At 44.4% G+C, this 17,979-nt stretch overlaps 1 protein-coding gene across 2 annotated transcripts in view; it reads right to left on the bottom strand.

The window, feature by feature from the left end:
- Window positions 1-1,137: 1,137 nt before the first annotated feature.
- Window positions 1,138-17,979, bottom strand: part of LOC122556180 (phospholipid scramblase 2-like) — an 87,850-nt gene continuing 71,008 nt past the window's right edge. The window contains exons 7-9 of one of the 2 annotated variants that reach the window (XM_043702699.1): window positions 13,503-13,664; window positions 2,002-2,060; window positions 1,138-1,798 (exon numbers count right to left, since the gene is read on the bottom strand). In XM_043702699.1, the coding sequence (XP_043558634.1) occupies window positions 2,031-2,060; window positions 13,503-13,664 (192 nt within the window). In that variant the 3' untranslated portion in view covers window positions 1,138-1,798; window positions 2,002-2,030. Of the gene's footprint in view, window positions 1,895-2,001; window positions 2,061-13,502; window positions 13,665-17,979 lie in introns of both variants that reach the window. The other variant, XM_043702698.1, reaches the window with a different exon arrangement.

Raw genomic sequence — 17,979 nt, 5'->3', positions numbered from 1 at the left:
ATGTTGTGAAACTTGAAAGGGTTCAGAAAAGATTTACAAGGATGTTGCCAGGGTTGGAGGATTTGAGCTATAGGGAGAGGCTGAACAGGCTGGGGCTGTTTTCCCTGGAGCGTTGGAGGCTGAGGGGTGACCTTGTAGAGGTTTATAAAATTATGAGGGGTATGGATAGGGTAAATAGACAAAGTATTTTCCCTGGTGTGGGGGAGTCCAGAACTAGAGAGCATAGGTTTAGGGTGAGAGGGGAAATATATAATAGAGACCTAAGGGGCAACGTTTTCATGCAGAAGGTGGTACATGTATGGAATGAGCTGCCAGAGGATGTGGTGGAGGCTGGTACATTTGCAACATTTAAGAGGCATCTGGATGGGTATATTAATAAGAAGGGTTTGGAGGGATATGGACCAGGTGATGGCAGGTGGGACTAGATTAGGTTGGGATATCTGGTCGGCATGGACGGGTTGGACCAAAGGGTCTATTTCCATGCTGTACATCTCTATGACTAAGTATGCTACCCTGAGAGACTCCTGAAATTGAGGTGACTTGCCTCCAATAACCACAACCATTTGCTATGTGCCAGATCTGACCCCAACCAATGGAGAATTTGCTCCCGATTCCTATTGTGTCCAGTTTTGCTAATGCTACTTGATACAATATTTACTCAAATAAGGTAGTGTTAACCACAGTACAGGTATCCCCTTCATATCCGCAGGTGATATGTTCCAAGACCTACCGCAGATGCCCAAAACCGCAGATAGTAGCAAACCCTATCATTCAAGTGGGAAATTTACTTCACCAGTAGCCTCCGGGAATTATTTCTGGAATGTCCCATGTAAAATTTTCAGACCGCGATAACCGAAACCGCAGAAACCAAATCTGCGGATACGGGGTGTCTACGATAGTTCCATCAATTTTTGGAAATGAAAAATGGTTAATATTTGCAGTTCCTGCTTAGGGAGGATGTTTGGAGAACACAAATTAAATAGGAATTGTTTTGATGTTGAGATGCACATTAACCACATTAGTAACTCCATAAATACAAAAACAACCCTCTACACAAATTTGCCACTGAATGAAGATCTTATAGAGGGCCACCGAGTTTCTCTACAAACATAATTGCTATAATAAAAACACAAGTACCATATTTATTGATTTATTAACATCTTGTCATGATAGAGGAATATTCAGTACAGAAAGTCAGTTTCTCACACAGGTCTATTAATCCATCTGGAGTAAACAAAAGACTTCTGTTCATAAACCACATTTGCACAATTGATCACTGTGCAGGCATTATATATTTTTTGTTTGAAAATATACTGTATTCTAAAATGAATTATATCATTCAAATATATATGTTATATTCTATTACAAATTGCTTCCCTAAATGACACTTCTTTCTTTTTTGTTTGGAATAGCTGGAAAGGGAGAGTTCTGCCTTGGGTACTCCATCTAGTTTTCTGACACAGATAAACTTGTCAAACTTTCCAGGATATGTTTTTAGCTTTCTCATTCCTGCTGTGGAGCATTGCCTATAAAGTGCACATAGTGGGAACAACATGTCAAAGGGGATAGCAATCCATTATTATGCAGGTTACTCACTTTTACTAACTTAAGTCCATTTCAGTTCACAAACAGGAAAACTGGTTGTGCTTTGAGCCGAAAAGATGTTGCATCCCAGGGATTTGCACTGCCTCTAAAATTAGTACTGTTTTCAGCATCAGTCAAAGACATCACAGCCTTTGGAAGTCTGGTCGGTTCAAGAAGGTCAGCACATCTGTAACATGCTTTCATAATTGGCATTCTAAAAACCATGAAGGAGACCCATCATTAGCACATCTTGAGTGAAGGTGGAAGAGTTAAAGATGTCCCTTCCTCGATCCCTTATTGGTTTCAATCTCTGTGCAGAATCAGAAAGAAACCCAGTAATACAGTTGTTGTAGGACCGACGTAATTCAGATGTCACAAATAGAACGGAGCAGTAACTCTGTAAATATATCTACTTACAAGACATGGCTCCATAGTCAGATCCTTGTTCAGTTATTTTTCTCAAAGAACACATAATCCTGAAAAAAAAATTGATCCTGATTAAATGCAAACACTCGAATTCCTGAATATTTCTAAGCAAACGGACAGTAGAAGTTCGCTTGAAAAGCAGGCGTGGTCATTTGTATCGGGATATATATCGATTTAATCTGTTGGAAGTGCTCATACATCCAACTAAGATTTTGACATCCCTCATTAACCAAAGGAAATTGAATAAGAACTCTGAATATAAAATCAACAAATAGCTACATTCTTCTATTTTGACCATTTTATTTCAAATAAAATATTTCATGACAAAGTTTCCAGAATTGAATGGAGGTTCATGTTTGAAGTGTGAGATTTATTGCTGCATTTATAAATCTTCAATCTTTTCTAACCACCTATTTATAATTGAGCTTCATTTTGTAGAATGCTGTTCCTTCACTGTTGCTGGGTCAGAGTTCTGGAATACCCTCCCTCACAGCATTGTGGGTCAACTTACAGAATATGGAGTTCAGCGGTTCAAGAAGGCAGCTCACCACCACCACCACCACCACCTTCTCTACGGCAACTAGGGATGGGCAACAAATGTCAGTCCAGCCAGCGTTGTCAGTGTCCCATGAGTCTAAAGAAAATGCAGTTCCTTGAGACACTGTGAGGTTGGCGGCATGACGTTTTGCAGTAATGTGGCTTGGTGTTAGCTTTCAATTGTTCCAATGTGGCCTTCATTCTGAAATGTTCCAGCATGGAAGTTCAACAAACTTCCAAGATTCCAGTTTAGCAGGGACGGTAAATCAATAATCCACCGCAGCAGGATAGTACATCAGCACAGAACAAGGATCGAACCCATGCTGAACGCATTATCGACCCAGTGTTTTCTCAGCCTGGTATTGCTGAGAATTACCCATCTGGGCTGATTGCACACAACATTTCAATGGCAGCTCTCATTGAGATGTCAATGTTTCTTCAGGCGCATTGTTCATAACATTCTGGGAAGGCTGCCAAGTGCAGAAAATGGACTTCCAGCAGCATGATGGCTGTTTATACCAGTGTGTGAAAAAATCCCGAGAGATGGGATCGCCAAGAAGGGAATTGCACCAGAATTAAAATTTGGTCAGATATTTCAACAGCTGATTGATTGGGCCTAATGATAGAGTCATAGAGATGTACGGCACAGAAACAGACCCTTCAGTCCAACTTGTCCATCCCGACCAGATATCCCAACCGATTCTAGTCCTACCTGCCAGCACCCGGCCCATATCCCTCTAAATCTTTCCTATTCATATACCCATCCACATGCCTTTTAAATGCTGCAATTGTACCAGCCTCCACCACTTCCTCTGGCAATCCATTCCATACACGTACCACCCTCTGCGTGAAAAGGTTGCCCCTTAGGTCTCTTTTATATCTTTTCCCTCTCACCCTAAACCTATTCCCTCTAGCTCAGGATTCCCCCACCCCAGGGAAAAGACCTTGTCTATTCACCCTATCCATACCCCTCATCATTTTATAAACCTCTATAAGGTCACCTCTCAGCCTCCGACGGTCCATGGAAAATGGACCTAGCCTCTTCAGTCTCTCCCTGTAGCTCAAACCCTCCAACCCTGGAACATCTTGTAAATCTCTGAACCCTTTCAAATTTCACAACATCCTGCCATTAGGAAGGAGACCAGAATTGTACGCAAAAGTGGCCTAACCGATGTCCTAAGTGGAAAACAAAATGCAGCATTTTCATAAACAACGACCTCACAGCTGTATTTCTGCCCTTCAGAGACGCGGAAACAACTGTTTTTTTTAATTTCAACTTCATTCATGGGACGTAAGAAATGGTGACTGCATTTATTGCCTGTTCCTAGTTGCCCCTTGAGAAGGTAGTGGGGGGAGCGAGCTGTCTTCTTGAACTGCTGCAGTCCATCTGCTGTAGGTGGATCCTGCTGTCGGGAGGACGATCCAGGATTTTGATCCAGAGATACCGAAGGAATGGCGATATATTTCTAAGTCAGGATGGTGAGTGGCATGGAAGAGAACTTGCAGAGGGCGGTGTTCCCTTGTATCTGCTGCTTTAATCCTTCTTGTTGGAAGAGGTAGTGAATTTGGAAGATGCTGTGGAAGTCTGCAGTCCAAATTGCCAGACAGTACGTACTCCTGAGGGAGTGGATGCTTGTGGATGTGGTGCCAATCAAGCAGGCTGCTTTGTCCTGGATGGTGTCAAGCTTCTCGAGTGTTGTTGGAGCTGCACCCATTCCAGGAAAATGGGGCATATTTTATGATTTGGAGCTCAGTTCTTCAATGAGCTTTGTGAGTTGGAGCTGAATTTAATGGGTATAACAGTGGCACCTTCCACCAGCCAGTGCCAACTCCACTTGTGGCAGGATACGTTAAAATCCCAATCAGTCAGCGACTTACCCGGCTATCATCAGGCCAATCAGATAGTGACCAACACTTCCAGCAACACTACCAGAGGCAGTGGTGCATGATGGGCTAGCAGGAGATATGGTAGGCCCAAAGGGGAGAGTGTGTTGGGTGGCATTGCAGGGCACCCCAATAAGTAGATGCCCACACCCGACCCCAACCACCACTTCAGTCTGTACCCTTCACACCCGAGTTAGTTGGTGGGCTTGTGGGAATGGGCCAATGGGTGTACAGGTGTTGGGAAGGCAACTGGCACTCCATCAGGTACCTTACCTGCTAATTCCACTTCTATATACTGAACTCCTTGCCAAAACAATCCAGGGTTTGCAGGGCATTAAATTCCCCCTTATGTGAGCAGGATATGAGCTTCACAGTGTTCCTCAATGGCTATGTTTAGTCCAGGTCTCAACAATTAATAGTCCCAGTGCCAAACATGGCTGACATCTCAGGTATCTGCCCACTCATTCTTGGTCCATACATCAAATGGCAACAAACACTATCATTCTAAATTAAAATGATAGGAGAGTGTCCAGCTCCTGGGAGTGGTCATCCACAAGCTTTCTTGGACTCTTCATGTAGATGCACTGGTTACAAAGGCCCAATGTCTCTTCTTCCTCAGGCATGACGGGGAATACCCTTGCAAACTTTTATAGGTGGGCCATCGAGAGCATTCTGTCTGGATGTATCACTACCTGGTATGGCAACCATACCTTCAAGATCGGAGACGGTTACAGAGAGCGGTGAACTCGGCCCGGACAATCACAAAGGCCACCCTCTCATCTACAGAATCCATCAACCAGGCCCGCTGTCAAGGGAAGGCCGCCAGCATTCTCAAAGATCCATCCCACCCTGGCAGTGTTTTTCTACAACCTCTACCATCGGGGAGAAGGTACAGAAGCCTGAACAGACACACCAGCTGGTTTCGTAACAGTTTCTACGCCACTGGTGTTAAAATACTGAATGGACTGTCAAACCCTTAACGTTCGCCTGCCCCTGTGTTTTTGTTTTTGCTGCTGTTTACCTATTATTTACTATCTATGCTACTTAACTCTGTGATACATGTGACAATAAATTCAATTCAAATGATAGCACTCACAGCTGGATGCATTGTTCATGAGCTCTGTCTGTGAATAACATCAATGGCTGGGGACAGAAAATGGATTTTGATGTGGAGATTACACAGTGTTGTTTTGATGATTTGTTCGAATGCTTTCTCTGGAGGGGATCAGCTAACTCAGTTTGCTCAAGGGCCAGGATGCAATGCCTAGTGATGCCAACAGCATGGGTTCAGTTCCTGCACTGGCTGAGGTTACCACAAAAAACTCTCTTCCTTAACTTCTCTATTTGACTGAGGTGTGGTGACTCTCAGGTTAATCCATTACCAGTTTCCTCTCTTTGCCATAGGAGCAGTCCAATGGTCTGGCAGGACTACGGTGACTTTACCTTTTCGTCCTCCTGTATATCAAAGCCATAATTTGAGCTCATCGTTTTCGGCTGGTGGGGGGGTGGGACATAGGTCTAAAACAGAGCTGAGGAGAAAATTACTTCTCTCAAAAGGGTCATGAATCTGTGGAACTCACTGCCCCAGAGTGTGGTCAGTGCTGGGAAATTGGATAAATTTAAGGGCAGAACTTTAATTAGTGAAGGGGGGAAGGGTCATGGAGCGTGGGCAGGAAAGAAGAGCTGAGGCTGAGGTGAGATCAGCCATGATCGTATTAAATAGTGGACTAGGCCCGAGGGGCTGAATTGCCTTCTCCTGCTCCTAGGTTATAAACTGAAGCAATTCTCCGCTTATAAACAGTACTGATGAGTTCTCAGTATAATCGAGATATTTCAATGTTTCTGTTGTTCACCATTGGGCGTGTGGAGGTTGAAGCTCACAGTAGATGTTCTTTACAGAACCTTTGATGACACAGGGTCATCGCTTTTGATTTCAGGAGGATTAATACAGCACATTTTATACAGACTGTTGGTCAATTATATCAAAGATGAGGAAATCAGTAACATGAGCATACTTCACCATCATTAAGATCTCCTGGAAAGATGCATATGTGGGTTTGCGTTTGTTATAGAAAAAAAGAGGGTAACTGTTAATGAAAGCATTTAAAAATGGTTAAGAGAAGCATTTAAATCACTCCCAGGACAACGGCTGATTGGCAGTAGAAGTTAAATAGGGAAGAAGGGTTTGGAGGGATATGGGCCGGGTGCTGGCAGGTGGGACTAGATTGGGTTTGGATATCTGGTCGGCATGGACAAGTTGGACTGAGGGGTCTGTTTCCGTGCTGTACATCTCTATGACTTTAAGTGTCTCTTCCCTTGAGACAGGGGTAAGGGCAAGGGGTAAACCATTTAGGGCTGAGATAAGGAACAACCTCTCCACCTGCAGAATGGTGCTCCTGTGGAAGTCACTACCACAGAGTTACCGATGCCAAAACATTGTAAGATTTCAAGAATGAGTTGGATGTAGCACTTGGGGATACAGGGGTCTAAGAATATGGGGAGAAAGTGAGAATGGGGGACTGGGTTGGATGATCATATTGAATGGCGGACCCGGCTTGAAGGGCTGAATGGCCTATTCCTGCTCCTATTTTTTAATCTGTTTATGTGATAAGGAACTAGCCCCTGCTTTCTGTCAATGTGGGTCTGAAAGACTAGTAATTTGGGGAATTTTTCACAGCTTTAAGAGTCTTTAACTTTTGTGATGATTCTGGGAATAGTGGGCCTTGTGTTCCAGCATGCTATCCCAGGGAGACGTGACAAGTGTGAGGGAGACATAACCGGTGAGAGACAGAAGGCAAGTGAGAGTAACTGGGAATTTGGGGCAGAAGGGGAAATGAAGTTGCTTAAGTAAATGGTTGCTGCAGAGTGAGGGGTGAGTGGGAGAGCATATGAGGTGTGGATTGAGAAGTAGCCCCATAGTGAGAGCAGTAGAAGAGTGACATTACAAACTACACATGCTACAAGTGCAGGGAAAATCACTGACTGGGGAATAGATTCAGTATTGTACTGTGAGGGAGAGAATTCTAGACTTTTGACCCAGTGACAGTGAAGGAACGGCGATATATATTTCCAAGTCAAGATGGTGAGTAGTTTGGAGGGGTCTTGCAGGTGGTGGTATTCCCATATGTCTGCTCATCTTGACCCTCTGGATGCCAGATGTCGTGGGTTTGGAAGGTGCTGTCTAAGGACCTTTGATGAATTTCTGCAGTGGCTCTTGTAGATGGTATGTGAAAGTGAGGACTGCAGATGCTGGAGATCAGAGTCAAGATCAGGGTGGTGCTGGAAAAGCACAGCAGATCAGGCAGCATCTGAGGAGCAGAAAAATCAATGTTTCAGGCAAAAGCCCTTCATCACACTGCTGCTACTGAGTGTTGATGGTGGAGTGAGTGGATCTTTGTGGATGTGGTGCATTTTTCTATGTACAAGATATGACTCTTAGAAATCTGAGGCTGCTTCCCTGATTCTGATTGACTCCATCCTGAAGAAGGGCTTATGCCCGAAATGTCGATTCTCCTGTTCCCTGGATGTTGCCTGACCTGCTGCGCTTTTCCAGCAACACATTTCCAGCTCCAGTCTTTATAGGGCTCCTTGATGTCACATTGCATGAAATGCTGCCTTGACATTAAAGAAAATCACTACCACTTTTCCAAGACCAGTTCTTTAGTCCATGATTTGACCAAAGTTGAAATAACTTGAGGAGCTGAGTGGATTGGTGGGAGAATAGGTCTGAAATTGAGCATCAGTGAGCAGGTTACTGTTATGTAAGTACCTCATGACATCAGTATTAACAACCACTTCCATCACTTGGCTGCTGATTGATAGTAAACTGATGGGCAATAATTGGTGGCTTTGGAGTTCTCACGCTTTGTATGGACTGGGCATACCTGGGCAATTCTCCGCATTTCCGAGTAAGTAATTGGATTGGAACAGCTTGACCCAGTGGAATGTGAACATTAAAACATTTTACTATTTAATTTACTGCACGTTCCATTGTTTCTTTGTTGCGGAGGTTATGGATTATTTTTTTTTTAAAAATGAGCAATGTCAGTGCAATATGGGACTACATTCCAATATCACAAATGAATCTCACCAGAAACAAAATGCCAATGATGTCACATCCATTATATAAACATAGCTGGAATGTTAGCTTTCAGCAGGAACAAGATTAACAAGCAGAAATAATTTGTAAAATAAGATGCCCTCTGAATTCACTTGTTGCACAACTCCAACTGACATTCATTGAATCAGGCCATTCAGCCCATCGTGCCCACAACAACCCTCTGAAGAGCATTCAATACAGACCACCCTGTAACTCTGCATTTCCCATGGCCAATACACCTATCCTACACATCTTTGGACTATGGGAAGAAAGTGAGGACTGCAGAGATCAGAGCTGAAAAATGTGTTGCTGGAAAAGCGCAGCAGGTCAGGCAGCATCCAAGGAGCAGGAGAATCGACGTTTCGGGCATAAGCCCTTCTTCAGGAATCCTGAAGAAGGGCTTATCCCCGAAACGTCGATTTTCCTGCTCCTTGGATGCTGCCTAACCTGCTGCGCTTTTCCAGCAACACATTTTTCAACTATGGGAAGAAAGCAGAGCACCTGGAGGAAACCTACACAGACACAGGGATGACGTGCACACTCGACACAGTCACCCGAGGGTGGAATTGAAACCGAGTCCCTGGCACTGACAAGGAGCTGCGTTAACACCGTGCCACTCTATCTGGTGATAAAAACCTGTCTTCCATTAGATTAACAAGACCCTAATCAAACAAGTCAGTGGCTGATTTAAGCTGACAATGCTTTCTATTTACAACAACGTTTCCTACTGACAGTGCACGCTCGCTGTTTCAGGTCTACTAACAAGGTCATCCTTTAATGATGCATGCTGACACTCATTTCAGAAAATCATACCATTATAATAATGAAAGGCAGACTGAGGCTGGACTCAAGTGGATTGCTTTTGTAACATAATCTCTTCTGTTCTTTCCACCTCTATACTTTTACACAATACGCTGCACTGAGCAGAGAAGTATTAAGTTGGGTCCGTCAGACGTTTTCCCCGGGGCAATAACTTGCAATGATATGGTGCCTTTAACTAGGTAACATATCTGAAAGTACTTTACTCCCAGGGTGCAGAGCATCAAGAGAAAAAGCAGGAAGTCGATGTGTCGGTGTTGACCCAACTGTTGCTGAGGTCTTCTGCCAGGGCACAAACATTGTCGAGTTCATTTAAACAAAACCACTAATGTTTTTTCTTTTCAAAATAGGACGATGCAAAATATGCCATTGAGCCAAGAAGGAAGTGTTGCTGAACAAAGACACCTTAGAGTGTAGGTTCATAGTGCTTTGAAGGTGGAGTAGCAGGTAGATAGGATAGTGACACACTTGCCTTTATTGCATGGAGTATCGGAGTTGGGAGGTCATGTTACGGTAGGCCACTTTTGGAATACTGCATTAAATTCTGGTCTCCCAGCTGTAGGAAGGATGTTGCTGAACTTGAAAAGGGTTTAAAAAACATTTACAAGGATGTTACTGGGGTTGGAGGGTTTGGGTTTTTAGGGAGAGACTGAATGGGCTGGAATTATTTTCCCTGGAGCATCGGATGCTGAGGGGTGACCTTATAGAGAGAGGTTTATAAAATCATGAGAGGTATGGATCGGGTGAATAGACCAGGATGTTTTCCTTGGGAGGGGAGCCTAAAGCTAAAGGGCAGAGGTTTAGGGTGAGAGGAGAAAGATTTAAAAGGGGCCTAAGGGTCAGCTTTTTCATGCAGAGGGTGGTACGTGTATGGAATGAGTTGCCAGAGGAAGTGGTGGAGGCTGGTACAATTACAATGTTTAAAAAGCATCTGGATGGGCATATGAATAGGAAAGGTTTAGAGGGATATGGGTCAAATGCTGGCAAATGGGACTAGATTAGTTTAGGCTATCTGGTTGACATGGACGAGTTGCACTGAAAGGTCTGTTTCTGTGTCATAATAATACAGATGGGGTTGCCTGTTCTGTATAGATTAGATTCTCTATAATGTGGAAGCAGGCAATTTGGCCCAATAAATCCACACCAACCCTTCAAGAGTAACCCACCCAGATCCATTTCCCATATTTACCTCTGACTAATGCACTATGGGCAACTGAGCATGGCCAATTCACCTGACCTGCACATCTTTGGACTGTGGGAGGAAACTGGAGCACCCGGAGGAAACCCACGCAGACACGGGGAGAATGTGCAAACTCCACACAGTCAGTCACCTGAGGGTGGAATCGAACCCAGATCCCTAGCACTGTGAGGCAGCAGTGCTAACCACTGAGCCACCGTGTTGTATAACTTTACAAGTTTATAAGGTACTAGGCCTTAGTTTAAGCCTTACCCTAAAGGAATGAGGCTAATGGAGACCTCTGTCAATCGTTGTTCAGAGATGGGCAATAAATGCTGAGTGACACTCACATTACATGAAGAAATGGGTGTAAAAAGAGGCAGCCTTGGTGCTCCGCTGTGTTATCAGTTGAGATCTCTCGTTCCTGAGTGGGGCATAAATCAAGTTTTCTGACCAAGCTGAGAGCATCCATTCAGCACCGTAGCATTCTACCAGGCATTGCAATCAACAGTAAATAGTTGTAATTACACCATAATCAGGCTTTACTCTTTGAGAGTTTGGGACAAATGCATCATATAAATGCTACCCCACTGACAGCTGCTAGGGAATCTAGTCAGAATCCCATTTCATGGTAGCAGCAAGTCTGATTGTGTACATGGTGAAGAATAATGCAGTTCCATTATTCATGGTTTAATGGATTGTCGAAAAATAATCTCACACAGCAGTTCAAAATGATCAATGTTCTTTCTCAGATCTAAAACTATTATAAAGACCACCCAGTCCCTATTCTGGGTGTTAAATGCAGAATAAAACATTTTCTTGGCTTCAAACAAACAATCAGCAACAATTCATATTTATGCATTGCTTCTGACAGGATAATATTCCCCAAGGGACTTCACAGTAGTGTTGTCAAGTAAAATTTGACACCAAGCCAGATCAGGAGATGAAAACAGAAATTGTTGCAAGAACTCAACAGGTCTGGCAACATCTGCGGAGAGAAAGCAGAGTTAACATTTCTGGTTCAGTGTCCTGATGAAGGGTCACTCAATCCAAAACGTTAACTCTGCTTCCTCTGCACTGATGCTGCCAAGTTTTTCCAGCAATTTCTGTGTTTGTTTCCAGCAGTTAGATTAGATTCCCTACAGTGTGGAAACAGGCCCTTTGGCCCAACAAGTCCACACCGACCCTCCGGAGAGTAACCCACCCCCCCATCTGACTAATGCACCTAGCACTATGAGCAATTTTGCATGGCCAATTCACCTGGCCTGCACATCTTTGGATCATGGGAGGAAACCGGAGCACCCGGAGGAAACCCACGCAGATATAGGGAGAATGTACAAACTCCACACAGACAGTCACCCCAAGGCTGGAATCGTACCTGGGACCCTGGCATTGAGAGGCAGCAGTGCTAACCACTGAGCCACCGTGCCACCCTTTGTGTTTTGTTTCAGAACAGGAGATACCAGGCCACAAGATGGGTTTGAAGGAAGGTCCTTAAGGAGGACGGGGAGCTGTACAGGTGAGAGGAATTTCAGGTTTTAACTCTTGACAATTCAAGGCATTGGAATGAACAAGAGCCCAGGTTTGGCAGGTTGCTGGATGGGAGGAAGTTGCAGCAATAAGGATCATAGGATCCCTACAGTGTGGGAGCAGGCCATTTGGCCCATTAATTCCACACCAACCCTCAGAAGGGCATTCCACCCAGAATCCCCCTCCGACCCTATAACCCAGCACTTTCTATCACTAATTCAGCAAGCCTGTATATCCCTGAACATTATAGGCAATTTAGCATAGCCAATCCACCCTAACCGGCACGTCTTTGGAGTGTGAGAGGAAACCGGAGTACCCGGAGGAAACCCACACAGACACCGGGAGAAGGATGGCACGGTGACTCAGTGGCTAGCACTGCCGCCTCACAGTGCCAGGGTCCAAGGTTCAATTCCAGCCTCGGGCGACTGTCTGTGAGGAGTTTGCACATTCTCCCTGTGTCTGTGTGGGTTTCCTCCAGGTACTCCGGTTTCCTCCCACAGTCCAAAGATGTGCAAGTCGGGTGAATTGGCCATGCTAAATTGCCCATAGTGTTAGGTGCATTAGTCAGAGGGAAATGGGACTGGGTGGGTTACTCTTCAGAGGACGGGTGTGGACTTGTTGGGCCAAAGGGCCTGTTTCCACACTGTAGGGAATCTAATCTAATCTAATCAAAGAGGGTGGAATCAAAGCCAGGTCCTTAGCGCAGTGAAGCAGTAGTGCTAAACAACTGAGCCACCGTGCTGATGAAAGAGGGTTTGGAGGAACTTGAACACGAAGCCAAAAATTTCAAAATCATGCATTGCTCAGTTGGGAGCCAAATCGATCAGTGAGCTGTGGGGCATTGGGTGAACAGCACTCACTGCACGTTCAAAAACGCATAGCAGAGTTTGGGATCAGCTGAAGGTTTTGGAGGCTGGAAGGCAGGACCTGAGTGGAGCCATGTGCTGGAAAGCACAAGTCTAGGGTAATAAAAGCAGGAATGAAGGCTTCAGTGATAGATGAGTTGAGACAGGGCAGAATTTGGTGAAGTTCTTGTAGGCAGTATTAGCTATGATAGCATGTGGATACATGGTCAAAACTCAGTAATCTGAACACTGGAGGGTGTGACTATGTAATTCAGTATTAGTGAAGTGCTCCCAAGGATACTGATGAACTCAGTCTGTATGGAATGGATCGAATACAACACGCTGCATTTCTGATACAATTAACTTTTTCACGCAGAGCATGGTACGTGTATGGAATGAGCTGCCAGAGGAAGTGGAGGCTGGTACAATTACAGCATTTAAAAGGCATTTGGATAGGTATATGAATAGGAAGAGTTTGGAGGGATATGGACAGTGCTGGCAGGTGGGACTAGTTTGGGTTGGGATATCTGGCCAGCATGGACGAGTTGGACCGAATGGTCTGCTTCCGCGCTGTACATCTCTATGACTCTATAATACTTACAATGAGAAAGCAGGCACCCAGCATTACTGCTTTCATCTTAACATCCAAATCCATGGGGAACTGGATCCCAAAGTTAGTGGCATCCGTGAAAGCTTCTCTTGTGAGTCCAGTCCACTGCTTTGAGATTTTGCCAACTGTTTCACTTTCATCAAGATTTGTAACCTGGAACAAGATAATAATCATTAAGCTTGAATCTATTGGACTTGCCTTAAACTTGTGACTGGCCCCTTTCACAGGGGCAATTACCTCGCAGTATTTCTGTGTGCTGACTAAGAACTAAGAGTAGGAGTCACTCAACACCTCCAGTGTTCTTGGACAATCAAAAGACAATAGGTGCTCTTTTACCTGAACTTTACATTTCTGTTCAATTCCCATGTCCTTTGACTGGCTTAAGTTTCAAACATCCATCAATCCCACTCTTGAATATACTCAATGACTCAGCATCACCAACCATCGAGGATAGGGAATGACTCATCAGCATCTGGGTGAATAATCTCTCATCATCTCAATCTGAAATCTCTTTCTCAGATCATTACTGCTAGTTCAAGGCATTCCATTCTAACAGCTGCCCTGTTAAGGCTTCCAAGGTAAGGTCACCTCTCATTCTACTAAATGCCACAAAATACAGGCTCATTCTAGTGGCTCAGTGGTGCGTGCTGCTGCCTCACAGCACTAGGGACCCAGGTTCAATTCTGTCCTCGAATGACTGTCCGTGTGGAGCTTTCACATTCTCCTCGTATCTGCATAGGTTTCCTCCGGGTGCTCTGGTTTCCTCCCACAGTCCAAAAGATGGGCAGGTTATATGGATTGACCATGTTAAGTTGTCTATGATGTGCAGGCGAGGTGGATTGGCCATGGGAAATGTGGGGTTACAGTGATTGGGTAGGAGGGTAGGTCTGAGTGGGCTGTTCTTCAGAAGGTCAGTGTGGACTCGATGGGCCAAATGGCCTGCTTCCACATCATCAGGTATCTATGTAACTGAATGAGACGAAGTATGCTTGATGTACAAACAGCAGTAAGATACTGTGAATCCATTACACTCTCATGTCAATTTCGGCTTGCAGAACGTAATTGGGTGCTTTGTCCTCTGCTTTTCATCATTTATGTAAATGATTTTGTGTTCAGTTCTGGTCGCCTCGTTATAGGAAAGATGTGAAAGCTTGAGAGAGGGTGCCGAAGAGATTTACCAGGACGCTGCCTGGACTGGAGGGTATGTCTTATGAAGAAAGGTTTGAGGGAGCTAGGGCTTTTCTCATTGGAGTGAAGAACAATGAGAGGTGACTTAATAAAGGTGTACAAGATGATGAGAGGCATAGATAGAGACTTTTTCCCAGGGTGGAAATGGCTGTCATGAGGGGACATAATCTTAAGGTAATTGGAGGAAGTTTTAGGGGAGGTGTCAGAGGTAGGTTCTTTACAGAGAGTGGTGGGTGTGTGGAATGAACTGCCAGCAGTGGTAGTAGAGTCAGAGACATTAGGGACATTTGAGCGATTCTTGGATAGGCACATGGGTGATAGTAAAATGAAGGGTTATGTAGGTTAGTATGATCTTAGAGTAGGATAAAAGGTCAGCACAACATCAAAGGCCGAAAGGCCTGTACTGTGCTGGATTGCTTTATGTTCTATGATTTGGATGTGAAAATAGGAGGCAAGGTTAGTAAGTTTGCAGATAACACCAAAATTGGAGGTGTAATGGACAGCAAAGGCGGCTATCTCCGAGTACAATGGGATCTTCATCAGATGGGCCAATGGAGTGTCAGATGGAGTTTAATTTAGATAAATGTGAGGTGCTGTATTTTGGAAAGGCAAAGCAGAGCAGGACTTATACACTTAATGGGAAGGTCCTGGGGAGTGTTGCTGAACAAAGAGACCTTGGGTTCATAGTTCCTTGAAAATGGAAGGTAGACAAGATAGTGAAGGAGGTGTTTGGTATACTTGCCTTTATTTGTCAGAGCATTGAGTATAGGAGATGGGAGGTCAGGTTGCGGCTGTACAGGACATTGGTTATGCATTTTTGGAACACTGCATGTAATTCTGGTCTCCCTGCTCTAGGAAAGATGTGGTGAAATTTGAAAGGGTTCAGAAAAGATTTGCAAGGATATTGCCAGGGTTGAGGGGTTTGAGCTATAGGGAGAGGCTGAATAGGCTGGGACCATTTTTCCTGGAGTGTTGGAGGCTGAAGGGTGACCTTACAGAGGCTAATAAAATCATGAGGGGCATGGGTAGGGTAAATAGACAAGGCCTTTTCCCTGGGGTGGGGGGAGTCCAAAACTAGAGGGCATAGGTTAAGGATGAGAGGAGGAGGATTTAAAGGGACCCAAGGGGCAACTTTCTCACACAGAGGGTGGTATGTGTATGGAATGTGCTGCCAGAGGAAGTGGTGGAGACTGGTACAAGTGCAACATTTAAAAGGCATCTGGATGGGTATATGAATAGGAAGGGTTGGGATGGATATGGGCCAAGTGCTGGCAAAGATTAGATTAATTGGGGCGGCATGGTGGCTCTGTGGTTAGCACTGTTGCCTCACAGCGCCAGGGACCTGGGTTCAATCCCTGCCTCGGGCGATTGTCTGTGTGGAGTTTGCTCCTCCTCCCCATGTCTGTGTGGGTTTCCTCCCACAATCTAAAGATGTGCAGGTCAGGTGAACTGGCCATGCTAAATTGTCTACAGTGTTAGGTGCATTAGTCAGGAGTAAATATGGGGAATAGGTCTGGGTGGATTACTTTGGAGGGTCGGTGTGGACTCATTGGGCTGAAGGGCTCGTTTCCACACTGTAGGGACCATATATCTAATTTAGGATATCTGGCTGAGTTGGACCAAAAGGTTTGCTTCTGTGCTGTACATCTCTATGACTCTAACCGCTACATGGAAAAGCTGAACAGGTCTGTCCTTAACGTGCGGTGATCAATATCAAATGGCATTCACTTTTAGTTGATTGAAACAAACTGGCACCTAAAATGATAATTTATACCCTTTGTTATGAATGGATTTCTTGGCACAGCGGTAGTATCCCTACCTCTGTGCCAGGAGGCCCTGGTTAAAGTCCAAAGTCCCATCTGCTACAGACTTGTGCAATTTTATCTCTGAATATGTTGATTAGAATAAAAAATAATTGTCATGGAATAGATTAGCCAATCTTAAAGGCAAGATATCTAACTTGAAATCTGATCCCTCTTTCATTTCAGAGGGAAAACAAGAGTTTGTACCTATTGTGCCTCTTACATCACTTACAATATCTCTAAAGGTGTTAAATTCGATCCTGTATTACATTGAATGTGTTACCTTTAATGACCTTCCTCATTACCTCGTTAAAATTATCAAACAAAATTAGGCACAATAGTCCCTTAACAAATTCCTGCTAACCCTACTTGATTAAGTGTTCCTTTCTAAATGATGATCAATACTTCCTCTGCCATTTATTCTAATAATTTGATCACCACTGAGGTTAGGCTAACGGGTTTGTAATTAATGTGTGTAACTCTCCTGCCATTTTAAACAGTGTTATATCCTTATCATTTCTCCAGTCCTCTGGAACCATACCTCTCGCCTAGAACTGGTGACTACATGCAAAAAAACGCTCAACTAATCAACAGTCCTTCTCTCACTCTGTTTATGCTGTGCAACACTTCACATTAACTGTATTATCTACTTCATCCTTTGTTCACAAAGACAGACCGAAAACAGTTATCAAGAATTGTGCCCATATTTGATTTACTTCTAAATAACGTTTCTGTCCCATTTCTGCTAAACCATACCGCAGCTTTGCAAATTTGAAACTTTCTTCCTCAAACTGGAGTGTAAACAGAGCACTGAGTATGACTGAGGCAGTGTTAGGTTGTTTTTGTGATAAGCAAAGGTTGATGAGAGGTACAGGGGAGTGCAGAGAAAGCAGATCATACCGTGATCTTAAATATAAGCAAAGTACTGCAGATTCTGGAAATCTGAAACAAACAGATTTACAGGAGAAACACAGAAGTATTTGTAGAGGGAGAGAGAGAGGGGGAAGAGAGAGAGAGAGAGAGAGAGGGGGTGACTGAGAGGGAGTCAGTGACTGGCAGCCAGCTGTTGGCCATGTCTGAGGGAAGGAGTCTTATTCCAATTATGTCAGACCTTGGTGAGGCCACATCTGCAGCACTGGGTCCAGTTTCGATTTCCTTCCCCATGGAAGGATATACTCACCCAAAATCTATCTGGAAGGAGTGCAGAAAGGATTCGTGAGACTGGTTTCTGACATTGGGGGATTCTCCGATGAGGCCAGACGGAATCGACTGGGAGATTATTCCCTGGAGTTTAATGGAGCAGGCTGGAGGGGCTGAATGGCCTGCTGTTGTTCCTATTCCTTCTGTTCTGTTGATGGTGTCAGTGTGTGTTGATGAGAAATGGGGTTCCTCTTTTGAAACTGCTCCTGATTTAATGATGGAGCTGGAAGCCAGGAGAAGCTGCAGAAACTTCAGTTTCTAACCAGAAACTGCCCACT

The sequence above is a fragment of the Chiloscyllium plagiosum genome, chromosome 13 (assembly GCF_004010195.1).
Source record: "Chiloscyllium plagiosum isolate BGI_BamShark_2017 chromosome 13, ASM401019v2, whole genome shotgun sequence".
Taxonomy (NCBI): domain Eukaryota; kingdom Metazoa; phylum Chordata; class Chondrichthyes; order Orectolobiformes; family Hemiscylliidae; genus Chiloscyllium; species Chiloscyllium plagiosum.
Note: the sequence above shows the minus strand (reverse complement) of the source record. Positions and strands in the feature narration are given on the sequence as shown.